The sequence below is a fragment of the Chiroxiphia lanceolata genome, chromosome 5 (assembly GCF_009829145.1).
Source record: "Chiroxiphia lanceolata isolate bChiLan1 chromosome 5, bChiLan1.pri, whole genome shotgun sequence".
NCBI classification, from domain to species: domain Eukaryota; kingdom Metazoa; phylum Chordata; class Aves; order Passeriformes; family Pipridae; genus Chiroxiphia; species Chiroxiphia lanceolata.
In genome coordinates this window covers 5,991,340-6,010,312 of record NC_045641.1, presented here as the reverse complement: position 1 = coordinate 6,010,312, position 18,973 = coordinate 5,991,340, and the positions used below count along the sequence as shown (strand labels likewise).

General features: G+C 41.2%; 1 protein-coding gene across 1 annotated transcript in view; it reads right to left on the bottom strand.

Moving 5' to 3' along the window:
• The window catches only part of CELF2 (CUGBP Elav-like family member 2), a 374,279-nt gene that overhangs the window by 95,189 nt on the left and 260,117 nt on the right, over positions 1–18,973 (bottom strand). Inside the window, 1 exon segment of the mRNA XM_032689527.1 lies at positions 5,336–5,418. Within this exon segment, the coding sequence (XP_032545418.1) occupies positions 5,336–5,418 (83 nt within the window).

Genomic DNA, 18,973 nt, shown 5'->3' with positions numbered 1-18,973 from the left:
TCTACGAAACAGATCCTACAAACTCCATCTTGCTGTTAAAATATTAAGAGCTTTCTCAAAACTGCATTTCGCCATTGTTAAACTCTTAATTAAATCAATTCATACAGCTAACATCATAATTTCATGCCAGAACTTCACTACAAATGGTTTGCTGCTACTTGGAACATGTATATCCCAATTGAAATAAGAACCACGCAAACCATGAGTCTGTTAAAAGCATGGGAGTGCAGAGGCCTAAATAGGTGTCGGCTGTTAATTATTTCTGTGATAACCTTAGGTATGAGGATATATCAAAAAAGGTACATAAAGGCAATAAACAATTCTTGTCATGTCCAATCTATCTAACTTCAACTACAGAGCAAAGACTCCAAAGAGTTTTAGGTGTAGATTTTACCAATGGATGCCCATTGATTCCAGACCTCAAACAGCCTCTGTATGAGATTAAAGGTACATTTATTCAGTTATTTGGCTCCGAGAATCCAACCAACATATACTGCTCTTGTGCTACCTATCTGCACTTAACTTTTGCCAGGAAATCCTACCAGATTCACTAGTTAGCAAATCAGAGCACATTCTGTTCTTAAAATAAAGCATGTTAAAACTAAAACAAAGAAGAAATGTCAGTGCCATGAAGGCAGTTAAAGCAGTCCCTACATAAGGCTCTTTGAGGTTTGCCCTCTATACAGAAGCCAATTTTCACTAAGTAGCAAATTAGAGCATGGGGGAACCAAGATTATTACATCTAATGGAAGGTACAGAATAAATTTAGATGGGTGGAATTTATTAGATTATTCTGTTTAGGGAATAGAAGTTAAACACCTCTAACGAAGCCACGAGATTCTTAATGAAGATGAGACTAGTTAAGGCCTCAGTTCTACACCTCAGCCCAAAGAAGCAGATTTCTAAGATCATTATTACATTCAAATTGAGGTTTTCCCTTTTCTCCCTTCTGCCTTCTAAAACAAAATCCAAATGAACACTACAAGAAAACCTGACTCTAAGCTGAATAATACAAACTGCATCCGTATGAGCTGTGAGGATATCAGCTGTGTGCTTCCATGTTATATTTGAAAAGACACATCTGAAAAGTCATGTTGTTCATTTACAAGACATAAAAGCTACTTGTGATTCCAGCACCACGTAAACAGAAGAGAACTGTCCCTGTTTCGTTGATCTGATTCATATATAACAATATGCCTGTATTTCTCAAACACTGCATATCTTCTCTGCCTAGCAGCAATCCTACATAACGAGTGATATCTAAATACATTTTTCGGGGAAGATAAAAGCTCCATTATATGACAAGGAATATTATGACTAACAGAGAGATTATACTAATCATGAGTAAGAAAGATGATGTTTGATCCTACTTGTGCAGAAAGTTTTTTAAAATTTTTAAAAAAAATCTTTTAAATGAATTTCTATCCTCAGGAAAATGATTAAAACCAGAAAAGCCTTGAGATGTCAGCTGGTGACATGTTTTTCTTCTTTATCTTTCTTTTTTGTTGTTGTTGCTGTGAAAAAAAAATATCTGAGAGAATACAGCAAAGTGCATCATTAACTTCTTATTAATTTTATAATACAAAGGCAATTCAGTTAAAATAGTAGTGCTGCAACTTTAAATTACAGAACTAGCTTGGTATTTAATGAGAGATTTAGCACAGCAGGGTTTCTGTTAAATTAAGTTGTGCCTTCACATCACAGTGGGAAAACAGGTGTATATTGGTTTAGAATTATGGAAATGTTGACTAATTCCAAGGCTTGTAATCAAACAGCAAGGCACCCTGCAATATTTTCTTCCAAGATCCTGCATTAATCATTTATATCTAGTCTTATTTTCTTCATGTCCACTAAAAGGGTGCAGCTCAAAGGAACAGATCAAGCGCTCATGTTTTCATGTCTCTGTTAAGGATGAGGTCCAGGCAAAAAGCAGAGATAGAGGCAGAGCACTGCAGGCTTTGCTCAAATACCTACTTAAATTAAACTGAACATGCAGTCTTGGAAGAGGGATGAATTTCACACTAAAACCCCCACTTTTTTGGCTCCACTGGTGCCAATCCAAAACCTCCTTACTGAGCCACACGGAGCAGGTCTGCATTTAAGAAATGAAGAGACTACCCCAAAAATAATCTAGGCTCATTCATTTAATGAAGACAGAGGTATTTTCCTCCATGCCTCTGCAGCAGTGCAGGTTACACCTGAATGCAGGTAAAACACAGATGATTTCCAAGCACCACAGCATCCCTACAGCCCCCTGCTCCTGCCTCTGCCAGCTTTCCTTACCTTACACTAATAAATCACCTGCCTTTGCCTCGGATTTTCTTCCTGGGCTATTTAAGGATGCCTTATCTGATGCATGGTGGTATTACAGCAAAAGTGGAAGGCACAGATTCTTTTGTTTCCAGGAGATACCTTATTACTGAACCTCCTACCGATCATACCTCATTTACTGGAAGCCAGCTGACACTTGATGCCCAAATGAACCTGATCCAAATTCATCCCTTGTTGCAGCTCTGCCAGAAGATTGCTTCCATTTGCTCTGAGATTATTTCACACATGGACCTATCCACTACCAATTCCTGCTTGTTCAGTAAAAGCTGCTTAGCAGGCAAGAGGAACAATACAGAAATTGCTAAAATTCATATATGGAGAATCCTGCTAACGTGAAGTGTTTTCAGCACGTGTGCCACAACTTTAAAGCGTGCTTAAATGAAGTTATTTTGGGCATACACAGATGCAGCATAACAGTATCTCCATATATGCTGAATGTCAGCATACTGCACGTGCAAAATATAGAATCTGTTATATAATATATATGCTGAATCATCCTGAAGGACAAGTAGTAGATCTGTATTCAAGTTCCTTCTCTTTATTGGAGGTGTCCATTTAAAAAGTAGGTATAACAACTTATCTCAAAGTAAAATCTAAACATCTCTGGCTGTATCAGGCTCCAGAGTCACAGGGATGCAATTTCCACGTTTCCTTAAAAGGAAAGTTTGTAACCTCACAGTCAGGACATAAAAACTCATCTTGGAAAGACAAAGAACTAGACAGAGCTTTAGAAAAATTATTATTTTTGAAATTTTAAAAAAAATTAAAAGGTACAGTAGTATCTCTAACTGCTGCCTGCTCATTAGCTGTGCAAAAGTGAAGGAGAAAATGATACACTGCTCAAGTAAGATGCAATGCAGAGCTGAGCCAGCTTTGCCATCTGAATGTGCAGAAGTCAGAGGAGGAGTCTGCCTCTCCCCGTCACCCACTGAGATAACTAAGATCTCTCAAAACGCAGCAACCAGCTTGAGGGGCTCAGGGAATAACAGAGGAGCAAAGAAAAGTGGCTGAGGTAGCTGGGGTTATTTAGCCTGGAGAACAGGAGGCTCAGGGGAGATTTTAACGCTCTCCACAACTACCTGAAAGGAGGTTGTAGCCAGGTGGGGGTCAGGCTCTTCTCCCAGGCAACCAGCAACAGGACAAGAGGAAATGGCCTTGAGCTGCGCCAGGGGAGGCTCAGATTGGACATTAGAAAGAACTTCACTGAAAAGGTGGTCAAGCATTGGAACGGGCTGCTCAGGGAAGTAGTGGAGTTACCATCCCTGGAAGTGTTCAAAAAACGACTGGACGTGGCACTCAGTGCCATGGTCTAGTTGACATGGTGGTGCTCGGCCAAAGGTTGGACTCAATGATCTCGGAGGTCTTTTCCAACCCTAACAATTCTATGTTTCTAAAAGGACCCTCTCTATTTCTAGGAGAAGTGATGTGTAGATCTTGCGGCAGAGCTTCAGGGATGCTGTCTGGGCAGGGTGCTGCTCCAGCAGCTCAGGATCACCTCCACTAGAGTGTCCATGCAATCTGCACAGCCGTTTGACTCAAAGCATGTTGGAGAGCAGTTATTCAGTGAGTTGGTTTAAGTGCAACATTAGCTGAATTGGGTTAGAGCACTTGTCCAAGGGCTCGGCTTTTTCTGGCAGTGGAGATGGGAAACAACAAGGAAATCACCTTTCAGAGCCTTCATTTCTCTCTGAGGATGACACATCCCTCCTGTACAACCTTAATGCCAAGCCTGCTACTGGGAGGCTTGTAAGGTCTTGACACTGCCCCTTTTGAGAGCCAGTTGCTGGAAAACATCACTTGAATCTCAAGTGCTGCAATTTTTCTCCTGTTTTCCTGTGGCTGGCCTACCTCTGCAGATTTCCTACCACCACTTAGGGCATTTACACCTGAAAATGACAGAGGACTTCCATTTTGCCTTGGTGAATTAGCAGGATTCACAGGTAACTGTCCCACGTACTTCTCTAGGCTGGTCATTTCCATGACAGATAAGGTGGCTTTCCTAACAGGAGTTGCATAAAGTGAGCTGGCCAGATGTGAATTTTTCAAACATATAGTGTCCAATTTCACATACAGCACATAGGAACTAAAGCAGATATTGGCCATATAACTCTCAGTCCAGTCAATGCTCTCTTCGTTTATATAGTGTATTTATTTATTTTCATGTCTGTAACCAGACACTTCAAACATATACTTCACCATTTCTCCTACATCAAGAGGGAATAAACCTCCATCCTTTATCTTTTTTTATTTTCCATCCTCAAAATATTTGGCTATGTTCAGCAGGAAAAATGAAAAGTGTGGAACAAGAAAATTTCAGAGTTAAGACATGCAATTACCAGTGATATACTTCTCTCTAGCCCTGCAATTTAAATATAAACTATCATAGGAAAACGTAAGGAACACTTTGTACAACACAATCACAACTGTTTTGAGTGCTGGTGTGAGTTATCAGTGGGAGCAGGTGGTGAGGAGAGGTGGTGGCAGGGAACAGGATGACACTGTGCAAGCAGCAATGTGGCACCACGCTGTACAACACCCTGAGATGGGCAGCCACCACACCGATGCTTTCAGGTTGTTTAGAAATCATGTGGATAAAGGCTGCATTTAACAAAGTTGGCTGTTTTTTGTCTTTTGCTCCTCTCTCCCTTTTGAAACTTGAAGCCCTGTTGGTGTAGTGGTTTTCTGCCTTATTTTTCCCCCTCTCTCTCCCTCCCTCCCCCTTAAATAAACAAAAATTAGAAATGAATCTACATTGCACTTTGGTCACTGCCTTTAGTCAGCAGGTATCAGCACTATTTCCAGCCAAGGGACTTTCTACAGAAGAGCAGCTGCCCGTGGAAATGATGCCATTGCTACAGGACTGGCACTGGTACAGGACAGACCATCAGGTTTGCCACCCTCCTTGCAGAGATCAAGGTCATTAGGGGTACCAAGCAGCACCGAGAGTAAAAGGGCTATTTTTCTGGCAGTAAAATAATTAGGATCAAAAAATAAATGTACTCACCCCAGGTAAAGTTTTAATATTGTGCAGTGCATTCTGTGCCTCAAGAGCAGCTTTTCTTGTATAAAATGTTACGAAACAACAACCTATAGAGAGAAATGAAAAGCTTTCAGAAATTAGTGAGTACAATTTGTGAGAGTACAATAGGTAGGGAGAAAAAACAGTGGTTGAACAACACAATATGAAAGCTGGAAATGTGAATTATCCCGAGGCTGCCTGAATGACATGAATAAAAGAAAGCCTGTTTGGTTTAAAATAAAAAGTCCCCTCCTGTGCATTGCATCTATAGCACACCTACATTGTTAGTGAACTGTAATCACTTAGAAATTGTTAACCAAAATCCAATTGGCTTTGTACAGTGTAAATAAGGTTATATTTTTCTGAAGGCTCCCCATTATACTTTGAATATAAGCAACATGGCAAGCTCAAGCAGCAGGAATTCATTGTTGCATCCCAGGCGGAAAATCAGGTTAAAGCAGGACCTTATTTAAAGGGCCTTACATAAAAGAGCTAAGGTTGGTTCCCCTCCTTTTTGAAACCAGGCAGGACTGGAGGTAGGACACTCATCTCAGTTGCAAGAATGAAAAATAATCTACAGGAGAATTCACCATGGTGGGATAATGGAGGCTACTGATGGCTGACAGTGTAAAGGGAGGCTCTGCTCACCCTGCATCTGCCTAATCTTCAGTAAAGAGGGTGGGTTTAGTTGCCTTAATCCTGTGGTTTTCCCTTTGGCAGCATGGTACAACTGGGTGGTCTGTGGGACGGGTTGCTGCCACTTTCTCCACTGCAAACATGTCAAGTAGCTTTTGCTGCAGCACACACAGCCCAGGCAGCTCAACACCACCCCCAGGGTGAGGTCAGGGCTCACAGGTAGATCCCCAAGGGAAGAGCTATAACGTGACAGGCATGGGACAAACAACAAGGACCAGGATTTGCCTCGCTGCAATCTGTAATGTCCCAGCCCTGGTCTCGGGCATGCACAGGGTTCATGCAGAGAACTTACTGAGGGAGGTCCTTGTTGCCAGTGGGATGTTCAACACAACATCCTAGGTTGTGACTTCAGCTTTATTTTCAGCGGGAGGGAAACCACTTTGAGAGCACCACTTGCCACACTTATGTCCATAATACAAGATTGCGGGTACAGACATAAAGAGAATTCACGCTGGGAAAGCTCCCATCCAGCACAGTAAATCAGTGATGCAGGAATACCCTTAGGGAATAATTGGTTGCTACTCTATCCACAGGGGAAATATGGCGGAGCTGAATCCAGCCCTTGTCCCACGACATGGGCAGTCCCTGCTTTGGAACCGCAGTAAGGAGAGACCCCAAAGCTCCTATAGAGCTTGTGGATGCAGATGTGGTGTTTGGTGACCCAGCTACTATGGGGAGAGGGAAAACATGCTGGGGAATGCCGGGTGGGAGGCAGAAGTGGCTCCTGAAGTAAAAACCAACTTCGCATCACACAAGATGATGCAGGTTTTACTGATGAATCAGAAAGCAATCCTGTTCTCTTAAGCACAGTCAGAGGTTTGTTACAACTCCAGAGAAATGTCAAAACCAATCAGTAAATAAAAGAAACCTCGGCTCACGAGCCTTGGTATTCCCTTGGAGCATGACACAGATAAAATAATCTGTGCTTTAGGTAGTGAGCAAAGATGATGTTTGCATCAGCTCCCTAATGTTGGCCAAGGTGAAGCATCCCAGCCCACCTGACATGTCCACTTGTGCTCAGCCATGCAGCATCCTCATAATGGCAAAGGAGACAAGGAGAGGGCGTGCACAGCAGAACACAGCAAACATTGTAAGTGACTGTGTAGAGGTGGTCCTTGGATGGAAGGGCTGAATCCAGAATGGCCCCTCTGCTGCCTCTTGCTTGGCTCAAGCCGTGCATGGCACTGGGAATGCTCCCTCCAGCTCTGCAGCCAGACCAGCAACAATCATTACCTCCGTAACAAGCAAAGGTGACCATGTATTCCCAGCTGGAATACAGTGAGTTTATCCCTGACACAGAAAATCACTTGCAGGCACTACAACACATGGGCAGGCAGGTAATGCAGACATAACACAGCTGAGAGAAACATTTTTCATACTGCCAACAGCTTCTTTAAAATTTCACACTTTATGATGGAGATGGTTTAATAATTATTTCAGTAAGTGGAACACTGTTCTCAGGGATGTGTGTTACAGACAGCCACAGCCTGTTTGTGCTTCTTGTGAGTGTTTGTAAACCTTTTATTTCACTGGAAAATTCTGAAAATTTGAATTATTTTTCTCCAGAATGAAAATAGGAAAAATAGAAAAATAGGAAACAAATCCGAGTTTGTGACATTTAATAGTGCAACTTTGAGACAACACTGCAGCATTTTTCTATCCTGCTAGCTAGTCCCAAAGTCTATCTTCTATTATTTCTTCATTTATTAGATTTTTAATATATAGCTTTTTAACCAGGAGAGAGAATTCAGAAGGGAAAATATCAAGCTGTAATCACAAGTTTGCAATTGCCATGTCCTTTTCCATGGGCCCGAAGAGTTTCATTTTAGATTTCAGCTCTGTGGGTTCATTCTGATAAGGAGAAGTTTGAAATCTATTGCTTTATCATTCTTGGCACTTCTTGAAAGAACTGCACTTGAAAGATGAATATGCTGTGAAATACCCTTTAACTGGTCATTTTTGGGAAGTAATAGCTCAGGATAGAAAAATGTGTCTGTGAATGAAGGCTGGAAGAAAACAGTAGCTTAATGGGAAATGTGCAGATGTTTCAGGCAGGTTATCGGACCCTGACAAAAATGAAGACTTCTAAGCTCACAGACTGACACTTCTGAAAATGCACAAGGATAAAAATTTTTCTCTGGACACATTTGGCTTGTAACTTCTTAAAAAAAACCAAACCCACAACAAGACTCAGTTTACTGTGGTTTGAGGAGAGCATGGACACCTTATTGTGGACACTTGAATCTGCTGCAGAGGTCAGGGCTGGACTCGAAAATAAGAAAACACAGAAGAACAGAAAAGGCAACAGAGCATGTGGTCCCCAAGGAAATGCTATCTCTCAGCCTATGGACTTTCCAGAGTTTCTTGCTGCCATGTTATGCAAACTGCATTGAAGATACCTTCAGTGTAAAATCTCTTTGGCTCAGTACATAAGAGAAAGTACCAAATTCAGTCTTTTCTGAAGGAATATTGGAAGGGAAGATACCTGTGCAAAAGGACATGGCTAATCTGTGCTTTAGGACTAGTAGCTGTCCCCTGCTGAAAGACCTCCCTCCCTCCATTTTCCCAAAGTAAATGTAATATTGCCAAAGACAAACAAATGGCCCAACTGGAAAAGAAAAAGTATGTTTCCTACTGAAAGAAAGCCAAAAAAAATGCAACCCTCCCCTCTCCAGCCCCCTGCACACATAATCTTGGCTTCATCACCCACAAACTTGACAGCAGCTTGAACCACAGCAAGGCTTTTCTGACACCCAAATAACTCAAAGCCTGGCAGTGATAACCTTCTCCCCTCCTAGTCAGGGCAACTTAAAATGTGAATTGTTTTGTGGACATGGTTCTGCCAATCCTCAGCAGCCTGAAATACAGCTCAGTTTTAACTCCACGTGGGTTAGTGTGTTCTTGCCCAAAGGCACAGGAGCTTGTGCTGCCAGTCAGTGCCTCCAAAGCAGCAAATCTCCTGCGCTCTGCTAAGCTGGTTGTGCTCTACTTGGAACAGCATTTACTACAGCGTAAGACATTTCTTCTTTGTACCTTGAAAAAAATACTGAATGAATCATGCAGATCCCTACAGTCCCTTAAGGACATCGGCAACAACTTCATGGCTATCCTGCCAGATGCTTGAACAGACTGAATAAAACCTGCCACTCCGTGCTGCTCAGCATCTAATGGCAACAAAAGGGATGCCTGAAAAACAATAACAGAAAACAGCCCTACTTCTCAAGTCATCTGACAAGCAAACACTTCAGTGTGGACACTACAATGCTCAACTTCAACACCTCATAAAAAAAAAAAGGGAAAAGATCTTTTATTTCAGCTTGTTTTTTTTTTCTCTCTCTCTTCCCGCCCTCCCCGCCCCCCTCTCTTTTTTTCTTTTTTTCAAAGGAAATTTAGTGCCAGAAAAAGACCTCAAGGTCCCAGCCATTGGGAGAGAGTTGACACATTCAATTCTCCATGACACATTCAATTCACAAGCCCTTGCTCAGCCTGCCAAAGGCACCAATTAGCACCAGTGGTGGAGATTTTTTTTATTTAATTTCCACAGAAACCTGTTTAGCAAGACAGTGACACGGGCAAAACACCTTGTGTATAGCTGGAAACAGCTTTATGTGAGTCACTGTCAAAGATGGCAGCGACTGATCACAGGGGGACCATGAAGCCACAGGTTCACTAAAGCAGTCATTTAGGAGTTAGGGATGGGAAAAGGAAGAGCAAGTGGTGAGGGCTCTCACACCACTGCAACCATGAATTTCTGCTGACAGAGAACCTGGGTTTTTGGAGGACACATGTGCACTGTGGAATTACGACGAACTGCAGTTTTCACCATGCAACTTCAAAAAATGCCGTTCCTCCTGTAAGCAAGAGGGATTTTTTCAAAGAGCTGTCAGTGACCTTATGCAATGGGACTTCTCCCATGTGACTTCTGCTCTATGGCCCACATTTACCTCCCAGCAGAGCAGTCATGTTAGGCTGTAAGATACAGCTGCGTGACATCACTAGGAGCTCCGCCATGTCATTATTTTTATCACTTTCTCACAATTCAAACACAGACTAATTACTCCATGAGAGCTGTTTACATTTCTAATTTTGAACAACTAACAAAGGGAAGCTGTCCTCCACTCGGAGATGTGGCTTACACGTTCCTCGTTGGCATTTAACGGCACTGGGATCTGTGTAAGAGGCTTAATCTCTCAGCCAGGATTTCATGCTTGAATGAATACAGCAACCTCCATCTTGCTTCGGGTGTGAAAAAGTCTCTTACAGCTCCATAAACTGACTATACAATTCCTAAGTTAAAGTTACCAGGAATTACACACATGCATCAACACGAGAAAATAACCCTTCGATGTGGACAGGAATTAAAACACATTGTTCTACAAGATGCTCTGAGGTTTTAATTTGCTTGAAGAAAAATATTCTGCAGTTTCTCTGGCCTAAAAATTTAACTTTTGGGAATTAAAAGAGAAAAGAGACAGGAGGAAAAAAACCCCTCATATTTGTTGGTCTGATTTATTAGTTTCTATAGTTTTCAACTGTCAGAATTTGTCAGTTTGGATCTCTCTGCATTGTGCATATTATCACCTGCTGCCAGTATCTGAACCCTAACCATGGGGTATAGAAATACAAGAGCTTATCAGGGAGCCTGCAAAGCCTGCAACAACTTAAAAGTATGAAATTTGCTTTACCTTCTAGACTAATAAAATAAACACTTCAAAACAGCTATAATGATTATCTGATGATTGAACTCTGTATTCTTTTAGCAAGTAATGGAATCCTGGCAGACAAATTCAATTCAAAATACATTCACATTCAGGACATCAACAAAGTCATCATGTTGTGAATTGAAAATTCCTTTAAAGGCTGCGTTTGAATTCTAAGGGGCTGACAGATCAAGGGACTGAAGGCCCTGGAAGGCTAAATGAGTGAAGTCCCGCTATGTTTCTTTCTTTCTGTGAATGAAGCTCACTTTTGTGTGTGCATTTGCAAGCAGAACAGGTGCTGGCTTCATACAAGCCTGGAATCTCAATGGGGACAGTAGCTTCTTGTCAATCCAGTAGAGTTCAAGCTAGTTTAAGTTAAGGAGGATTTCTTTTTCTTGTTATTTTTTTTCCCCTCCAAATGTTCCTCTCCTGATTTCCACATTCGCTCCTCCACCACCAAAAGTAAAACATTAACACCGCTCTGTAAATCACAAACAGCTGCCTGAACAGCGTGATTTGCAACCAAAACCACCACGACCTGTAATGTCATGTTCCAAAAGCCAGTGAAGACATTAAAAATTCTTTTCCACTAAAGTCACTGAGAAGACCTATTGCAACAAGGAGTTCAGGTGCGTGGTTGGGCAATGAGATTTTTCACATTTGTTACATCTGGTGCAGTGCAATGGGAGCCTTGCCTGGGCCGTTTTTCTGTGTTACAGTTAGTGTGCAACTAGCTAACCTCCAATGAAGACACCACTCTAGTATTAGGAGAGGTGTTTCAAGTATTAGAGATTTTTGTTGGCGGATTCCATAAAAAAAACCAGAGAAAAATGTGAACTGCCTGAATAGCAAATACAGCCATTTCTGATAAAGGATTCCAGAAATAAAAATCCAACTGTTTTTAAAATTCTGCTGAACAGAAAAAGAAGGTTGCTAAGACAGGGATGCATTTTGATTCCTACCTGCACCATCCTCATGCCCTATTGTATATGGAGTCACTGGAGAGCACAATGGCAACGATTCTCTCCCGAAGCAATCCCTGATAGAATTGCCGAATACTGCAGAAATCAACCTTTAATGATGCCACCTCCCAATTAGCTCAGGTTTGCTAATAGTTTGATATAATTGGCACCCTGATGGAAACCGTATTACCAGTCCTGTCACCAGCCAGGAAACCTCATTGCCACTCTAATGACAGCACATATTATAGCAGTGCCACTTCTAATATTAATACATTAGCTGAATGTAGGCAGGGACTCACATGTGAGAAGGATTCACAACTGGGACGTGCCAAATTCCACCCCATGCTCTATTTTCCCTCCTGGCTGTAAAATGCAGGGTGGCAGTGCCCCAGCCCCAGATTGCCCCCGTTGCCCCACTGGCATTGAAGCCCAAATGCTCCAGGCTGGTAACAGCCCTGTAAATGGCCAGTGAAAAATGATCCCACGGAGCTCAATTTTTTCTCTCCATGCCTTGCAAGTTATGACGGCCTTTCTGTTAATTGGCCACAAGTCCTAGTTTGCTGTCAGCCTTCAGCTGCACCGGGGAGCTCTTTTGGAGGAGTCGCACTCTGTCATTCCCATACCCTTGTGAATACAAATGCTCTCTATAAATGTCCTCTGCCTACAAAATGGAAGTGTTTTTTTTTTCTTTTTTTTCTTTTTTTTTTTTTTTTTGTTTTTTTTTTGACCTAGATTAGATCTGCTGCATTTTCAAGCCTTTTGGGAAAGCGACTAAGAACTAATATGCACCGGTTAGTGTGCCACAACACTTCCCTACCCATTATTATGTAAATTTTTACTAAAGTGTGACACAGATAGAAAAGATATCAAGGGCAAAATTGCCAGAATCTACTTTTCTTGCTCTCTGAAATAAGCCACTTATATTAAACTGTTTTAAATGGCTAATAGCTGTACAAGTATCTGAAGAATTTCAATGTACGTTTTTTCATATAGGACAATGGCAGCTTTTGCAAATTCCTGAGTTCTCCTGCTGACTGTGTAATAAATGGAAAGCGAATGGCCAGAATTCTGGTACTCTCTGCTTTACTTCTGAAGGAAGGGGCCAACTTCCACATCTGCAGCTTGGCAAAAATCATACGATACTTGCACTAGATGGTGATAAAGGAGGAAAAAAAAATGTAGATGCAGAATTAGATTCTATACATGGTGGCAGGGTAAATAAATACGCATAAATCAGGTTTATAGCACCAAGGCAATTTTATGTCATTACTAACTAATCTGTCCCTAAAGAAACCATCACTCTGTGATGGGATGGAAGCTGAGTTTTATTGGTCTAGGTTGACTAGTGGAGAGACAGTCCAAGACAAATTCAGAAAATGCTGTGAAGACAGAGCTGAGCAGCCGGTGCCATTGGACCTGCACATCAGCACTGCATCAACACCCTGATCTGCAGGTTGATGGAAACACCACTGGCCTGGCCTGGGACGTTCCTCCTTTGCCAGCCCCTCCAAGCACCCACCCCCAGTGTAAATCTCTAGGGAGAGTCACTGCTTTCCCAGCCCTATGAATTGAATGGCTGTCAGTCAACCAACACCAGGGAGAAAATCAAAGTGGCTGCTCAGTGCCTCTTCTTGAATCCAGGTTTGGTCCGTTCCCATTTCTAGATCTCAGGGGTGGAGAATAATTGGGATCTTATACATCAGTCCATACGGCTTACAAAAAACCCTGCTTGTCAGAGCTTTTGGAAAAGAAATTCTCAAGTAAGTAGCACAGCAGGGGGAGAGGGTGGGGACATGGCATTCCAGCCTTTAGCTCTGTGAGGGGTCTCCCATGGGAAGTCACTGCACTTCCCACTTGTAAAATATAGAAAAGAATATATGCAAAATACAAGAGATTTTTTTTTTTATTTGGAAATAGTTTTATACCTGGTCTGTCACTAGATATATACATCATATCACAACAAAATCTTGAAACTGGGGAGACATCTAAATAAAACTACAAAAAATGAAAATACAAAAAACTACTTATTTCTTGTGCTGCCTACTCCTCCTTTCCTCTTTACCTTTTCTTTTCTTCTTTCCCTTCTTTTTCTTCTTGTTCTTGCATTAATTCTCCTTAATCTTTAATTCACTTTCTTGTTCCCTCACACAAATTCTTATTCTTTGCTTCCTAGCAGATGGTCATTGTTTCCCTTTTCCTTGGCCAGGTAACAATTACTGATTTGAGTTTCCCGGCTTTAAAGTGAATTAACATGTCCTCTGTGCAAGTTAACCCCTAAATTTGACCATCTGCTAATTATATATTTGGATGTAGTAGAGAAAGAGGGCTCAGAGAACAGATGCTAAAAAAAAATGGAAACACAAAATTAAGATGTCCTCCCTTATTAATCCATTCTTACAGCAGAAAACTGCTGTGACACTCTATTTCAATTCAAAAAGACTCTACAAAGATCATGTTTACATAAATTAACATAGGCAGGGACACATCTTTCCCTAATGACATTTCAAAAGCCCTATGGTCTCCAACCCTGGCATTCACTAGTAGCAAATCAAACTTCCCAGCACATACATCTTATAGTCCTGGATTTCCTTCTATTTCTTCTTTCACTTGAATACTTGACAAGGATCACTGAAGACTGGCTTTTCCTGATAAGGCTACCAGATCACTGCTCTGATGAAACCTCTAATTACACTGTGACTCCTGAGAAGCCACTCAAGTCCTAGTTCAAACAGGAGGCAACTCTGTAGTGAAAAATACTCACAATAGAATGGTTTTACCACAAAATTATCCCTTCAAAATCCTCACATTTTTGAGAATTAATTGTGATTCATGAACTTTCACTGTCACTATGAAAAACCTGTGTTCTGTATTGGAAATTATTTTCACTGGTTAAATACCAATGGCATCTTGGGCTGCATCAGGTAGAGCACTGCCAGCAGGTCAATGGAGGTGATCCTTGCCCTCTGCTGAGACGTATCTGGGGGGGTTGGATCTTTTTCTGGGCTCCCCAGTAGAGGGATGTGGACATACTGGAGGATGTCCCGTGAACAGCCACGAAGATGAGGAAGAGGCTGGAGTATCTCTCATATGAAGAGAGACTGAGAGAGCTAGGACTGTTCACCCTGGAGAAGAAAATGCTCAGGGGGATCTTATCAGTGTCTAAAAATGCCTGATGGAGAGGAAGTAAAGAAGAGAGAGGTTTCTCAGTGGTGCTCAATGACAGGACAAGAGGTCATGGTCGCAAATTAAAATACAGGAAATTCAACTTAAAAATAAGGAAAAACATTTTTATTTTAACGGTGATCAAACGCTGGCATGGTTTGCCCACAGAGTTGGTGGACTCTCCATCCCTGTAGATATTAAAATCCTGCCTGGGCACAGCCCTGAGAAACCCAGTGCAGGTGATCCTGCTTTGAGCAGGGGTTGGATAGGATGAATCCCAGAGGTTCCTTCCAACCTCAGCCAGCCTGTGATTCTGTGAAATGGCAATGAAGGAATTTAAGTAGCCTCTCCATGACATCCCTGCTAACATAGCTTAACTTTCACAGAAATATATTGCAAGCTTATTTAACTTCAGCAGACAACATCAGTTAAATTACTGTTTTATTGTTGTGCTCATCAGTTGGGAACCAGCTCTCACTCACTAGAAAATTTCACACACAAGATGAGTTTTTCGTAGCAAGAACACAGGAATTAATCTTTTTTTTGTTTTTTAAAGAAACAGAATCAGAGATCTTATAGCACCTTCTAGTACATAAAGCAGGCCTGGAGATGGCTGGAGAGGGATTTTTACAAGGGCCTGTAGTGATGGGAAAAGGGGGAATAGCTTCAAACTGAAAGAGGGCAGGTTTCTATTAGGTATTAGGAAAAAATTCTTTACTGTGAGGGTGGTGAAGCACTGGCACAGGTTGCCCAGAGAAGCTGTGGATGCCCCATCCCTGGAAGTGTTCAAGGCCAGGTTGGATGGGGCTTTGAGAAACCTGGTCTAGTGGAAGGTGTCCCTGCCCCTGGCAGGCAGGTGGAACTGGATGATCTTTAAGGTCCCTTCCAACCCAAACCATTCTATGATTCAATGGTGATTCCAGGAACATTCCAGCATGTTCCTTGTTGCCACAGGCACACAAGACAATAAAAGTGTCTTGTGTTACATCTTGTTTTTAGAAAGATATCAACACATTTATGAGTTCATGATAACATGATGTATTTTATAAGTTATAGTTTATCCAGTCCTGTTGTATCTGACATGAAGTTTTGTTTAAATCCCTCTGACAACTCTAAACTTTTGAGCTTGTGTCTTCTAAGGACAGCATAGGAAAAGCCAGAACTAGCAGTACAAAGAGACAAAAGAGGAAGAGGTCCAGGGAGTAGGAGTTATAAAAGAAGGCACAGAGTGGAATGATTGCTGTTGCTGACACTTAACTCATTTAAAAAACAATAACAAAACCCCAACCCTAGCTTTTACCCAGACATTTGGTAAGAACATGGCATATGGGGTGGTTTCAACATTTAACTGGATTTGGAAGAAGTGGATACTATTTTTGCAAAACAATCTAAAATCTGACCTTGGATCACTCATTTCTAGGAATAGAGTGTTGAAGTTCTTCTGAAAATAATGTTCAATGCCCATCTGAATCTTTCACTGCCTAAATGCTTTTGAACAATTTGGCCTTTCATCTCCCTATGCCCTAGCTTTTCCCTGTAAAATAGAAAGAATAAAATGTTCTGAGCTCAAAGGAATACTCTGAAGAAATCATGAATAAAAATAAAAATTGAGGTAAAAAGACACTGCAATTGTAGTGACGTGAGTAACAGCAGAGCAATCCTTGCCAGCATCGTTTCCATCTACCTCACTACAGTCTGGCATGCTTCCTCCAAAAGTTAGCTTATAGGAAATGGAAGAAATCAATACAAGGCATTTGAGATGGCTTAAGTAGCGTGGGGAGAAATTCTAGGTTAAATATTGCCTCAAAGTGCCCTGAACTTGAATCAACAGATACTTATTTCCCCCAACACCCCCAAACCCTGTATTTTGCTGCTTTTGGCCAAGTCGCCTGATCAGGGGCTCCATTCCCTGCCTGTGGAAGAACTGGCAAAGCCTCCACTCGTAGTTGTGATTTGCTACAACATACACACTATTTTCATGGAGCTAATTTTCAACTATTTGACTTGTTTTTTCTTAGAAATACTTTTCCCCATCTTTAAAATTTGTGTCTAAATCCATTGTCTGAATCCCTCACTCTCCCTGTTCCCTCTGCCCAAGCTGCAGTCAAACACTTTCAGCTCTTTCTTGACTTCAACATCGTGAACCTTTACACATCTCATATTGATTTCCAGGCATTCACAGCTTCACTCTCACAGGGTCACAGCACATGTCAAATCTTTCCTACACTCTGTACACCTTCAAGCAGTGTTTCATCTAAGGAGTTTCGCTTTCCTTGAACTTGTTAGCAGTGACACACTTGTTCCCCAATTAAGCTTTCTTTATAATAATAAAAAAAGAAATTCAGGAAATTCCTGGCAACTTTTCTATCTTTCTAGTTGGTTGAAACAATTTTATGCAGATGAAGATGCAACTCCACAGAGCCTTTGAACTTTAAGCATCATCTTTACTGGGCTTTGAACTCTCAACAGGGCCCGTGATCTTTCAAAGCAATGTACTCTGCTGTGGAAACTTCAAACAAGAAGGAAAAAGGCATGGTTAGAAAAAAATGCAAAAGATGGGCTTTTTTAAATGCTTGATGCTCCTGGAAATAAATAAAAAAACCCAACTGAGTGGTATCTGAAGAAGTGTATTCGGCACTCAAGTGTTTCCCTAATTAATTGTTTAGATGAGTGCTAAAATAAATGCAGCAGCAGCAAAGATAAACAAACCACTTTAGTAATAAAGCCATATATTTGTGCAGACACACAAAAATAAATGGCAGCACTTAATGAGCATAAGCAATGAGAATGAAGAACACACTTTGTGTGGGGGATCCATGCTCAGAAAGCTCAAGCTCAAAGATATTTGAGTGGTATCTCACAACCACCTCCCAACCTGCCCCACGTTCGCCGCTTGCACGGCAACTTGTTTTGCACAGACTAACAGTGTAAAAAGACAAAGTGCCCTGATAAAGAATTACAGCTCATGTTTCACCTTGCCTGGGCAGCCTCACCAGAGAAAGGAAAATATCTACGGTAAGAAATTGTTATGCTAGTTAATTATTATTCTTCTTTATTTTTGTCTGATGATTAACTAACGTAAAATCAATGAAGGGAGATTCAGAACAGATGTGTAACACCTGTACTTCCGAAATGAGAGCAAAAAGTTGAGGTGATTCATACAGTCTTCTCCTTCTGAGCGGAAAATGAGCTAGTAAAGTAAAAATACGGGGGAAAGTGTTATTTTGTATATCTAGGAAAGCAGTTTTAATAGAACTGTAAAACTGTTAAAGGCAGGAACATTCAGCTATGCTCCTCTGCCAGGAAGGACTGCATTATGCTTCCACATGTAATTCTTCCAATGTTTTATCTTGCCTATCGGTAGATTTCTCAGAATCAGACCTCCCATAATTTCTCCAGGAAACTATTTTGCAATCTCACAAAAATTAATTTTAAATACACTTTTCACAGTAAACGCTTTCAGTTTTGATGAATTTCCCATTACTATTTATGTCTTGAAAACCTTCCTAAATAGCGCTACTTCTTATCTTTGTATGAATGATTCAATAACCAGAGCAATGCATAAAACCTCATGTACCATACAAATAAATATGCTATTCTCCCCCTAAGTCTTCATACAATTGATAGTTTGTTTCTTGCAACTATCACCATGTATGGCCTGGAAAACTGAATAAAATAATCTATTCACCAATATTAAATATCTTTTCAGAGAAGGGAATATTGTCCAACTGTGTTGGACGACCCACAGGACACATATTAAGTCCTTTAATTAATACCAGTTCCGAGAAGTCCAAACAAGAGTACCACAATCTGTAGGTCCTATGGCTCTCCAAAGATCAAGATGTGGCACTTAATCAGATCAAGATTTAAAATAAATCTCCAGCAGCCTGTGTCCAAGTTATGACAAGAGAAATACTTGGCTAGAGAGGTATATGCTGTATGACATGATTGGCAACTTATCAAGACAAGAAGAGAAAGAAGCTGGATGACTGGCAACTTAATCAGAAGGAGAAGGAAAAATAGAGAAAAGGAACAAAACTAGTGCCTAAACAGTGATGTGTTGGCTCCTGCGGCTGTCAAAGGTGGCCTTGAGCAGGCAGTGG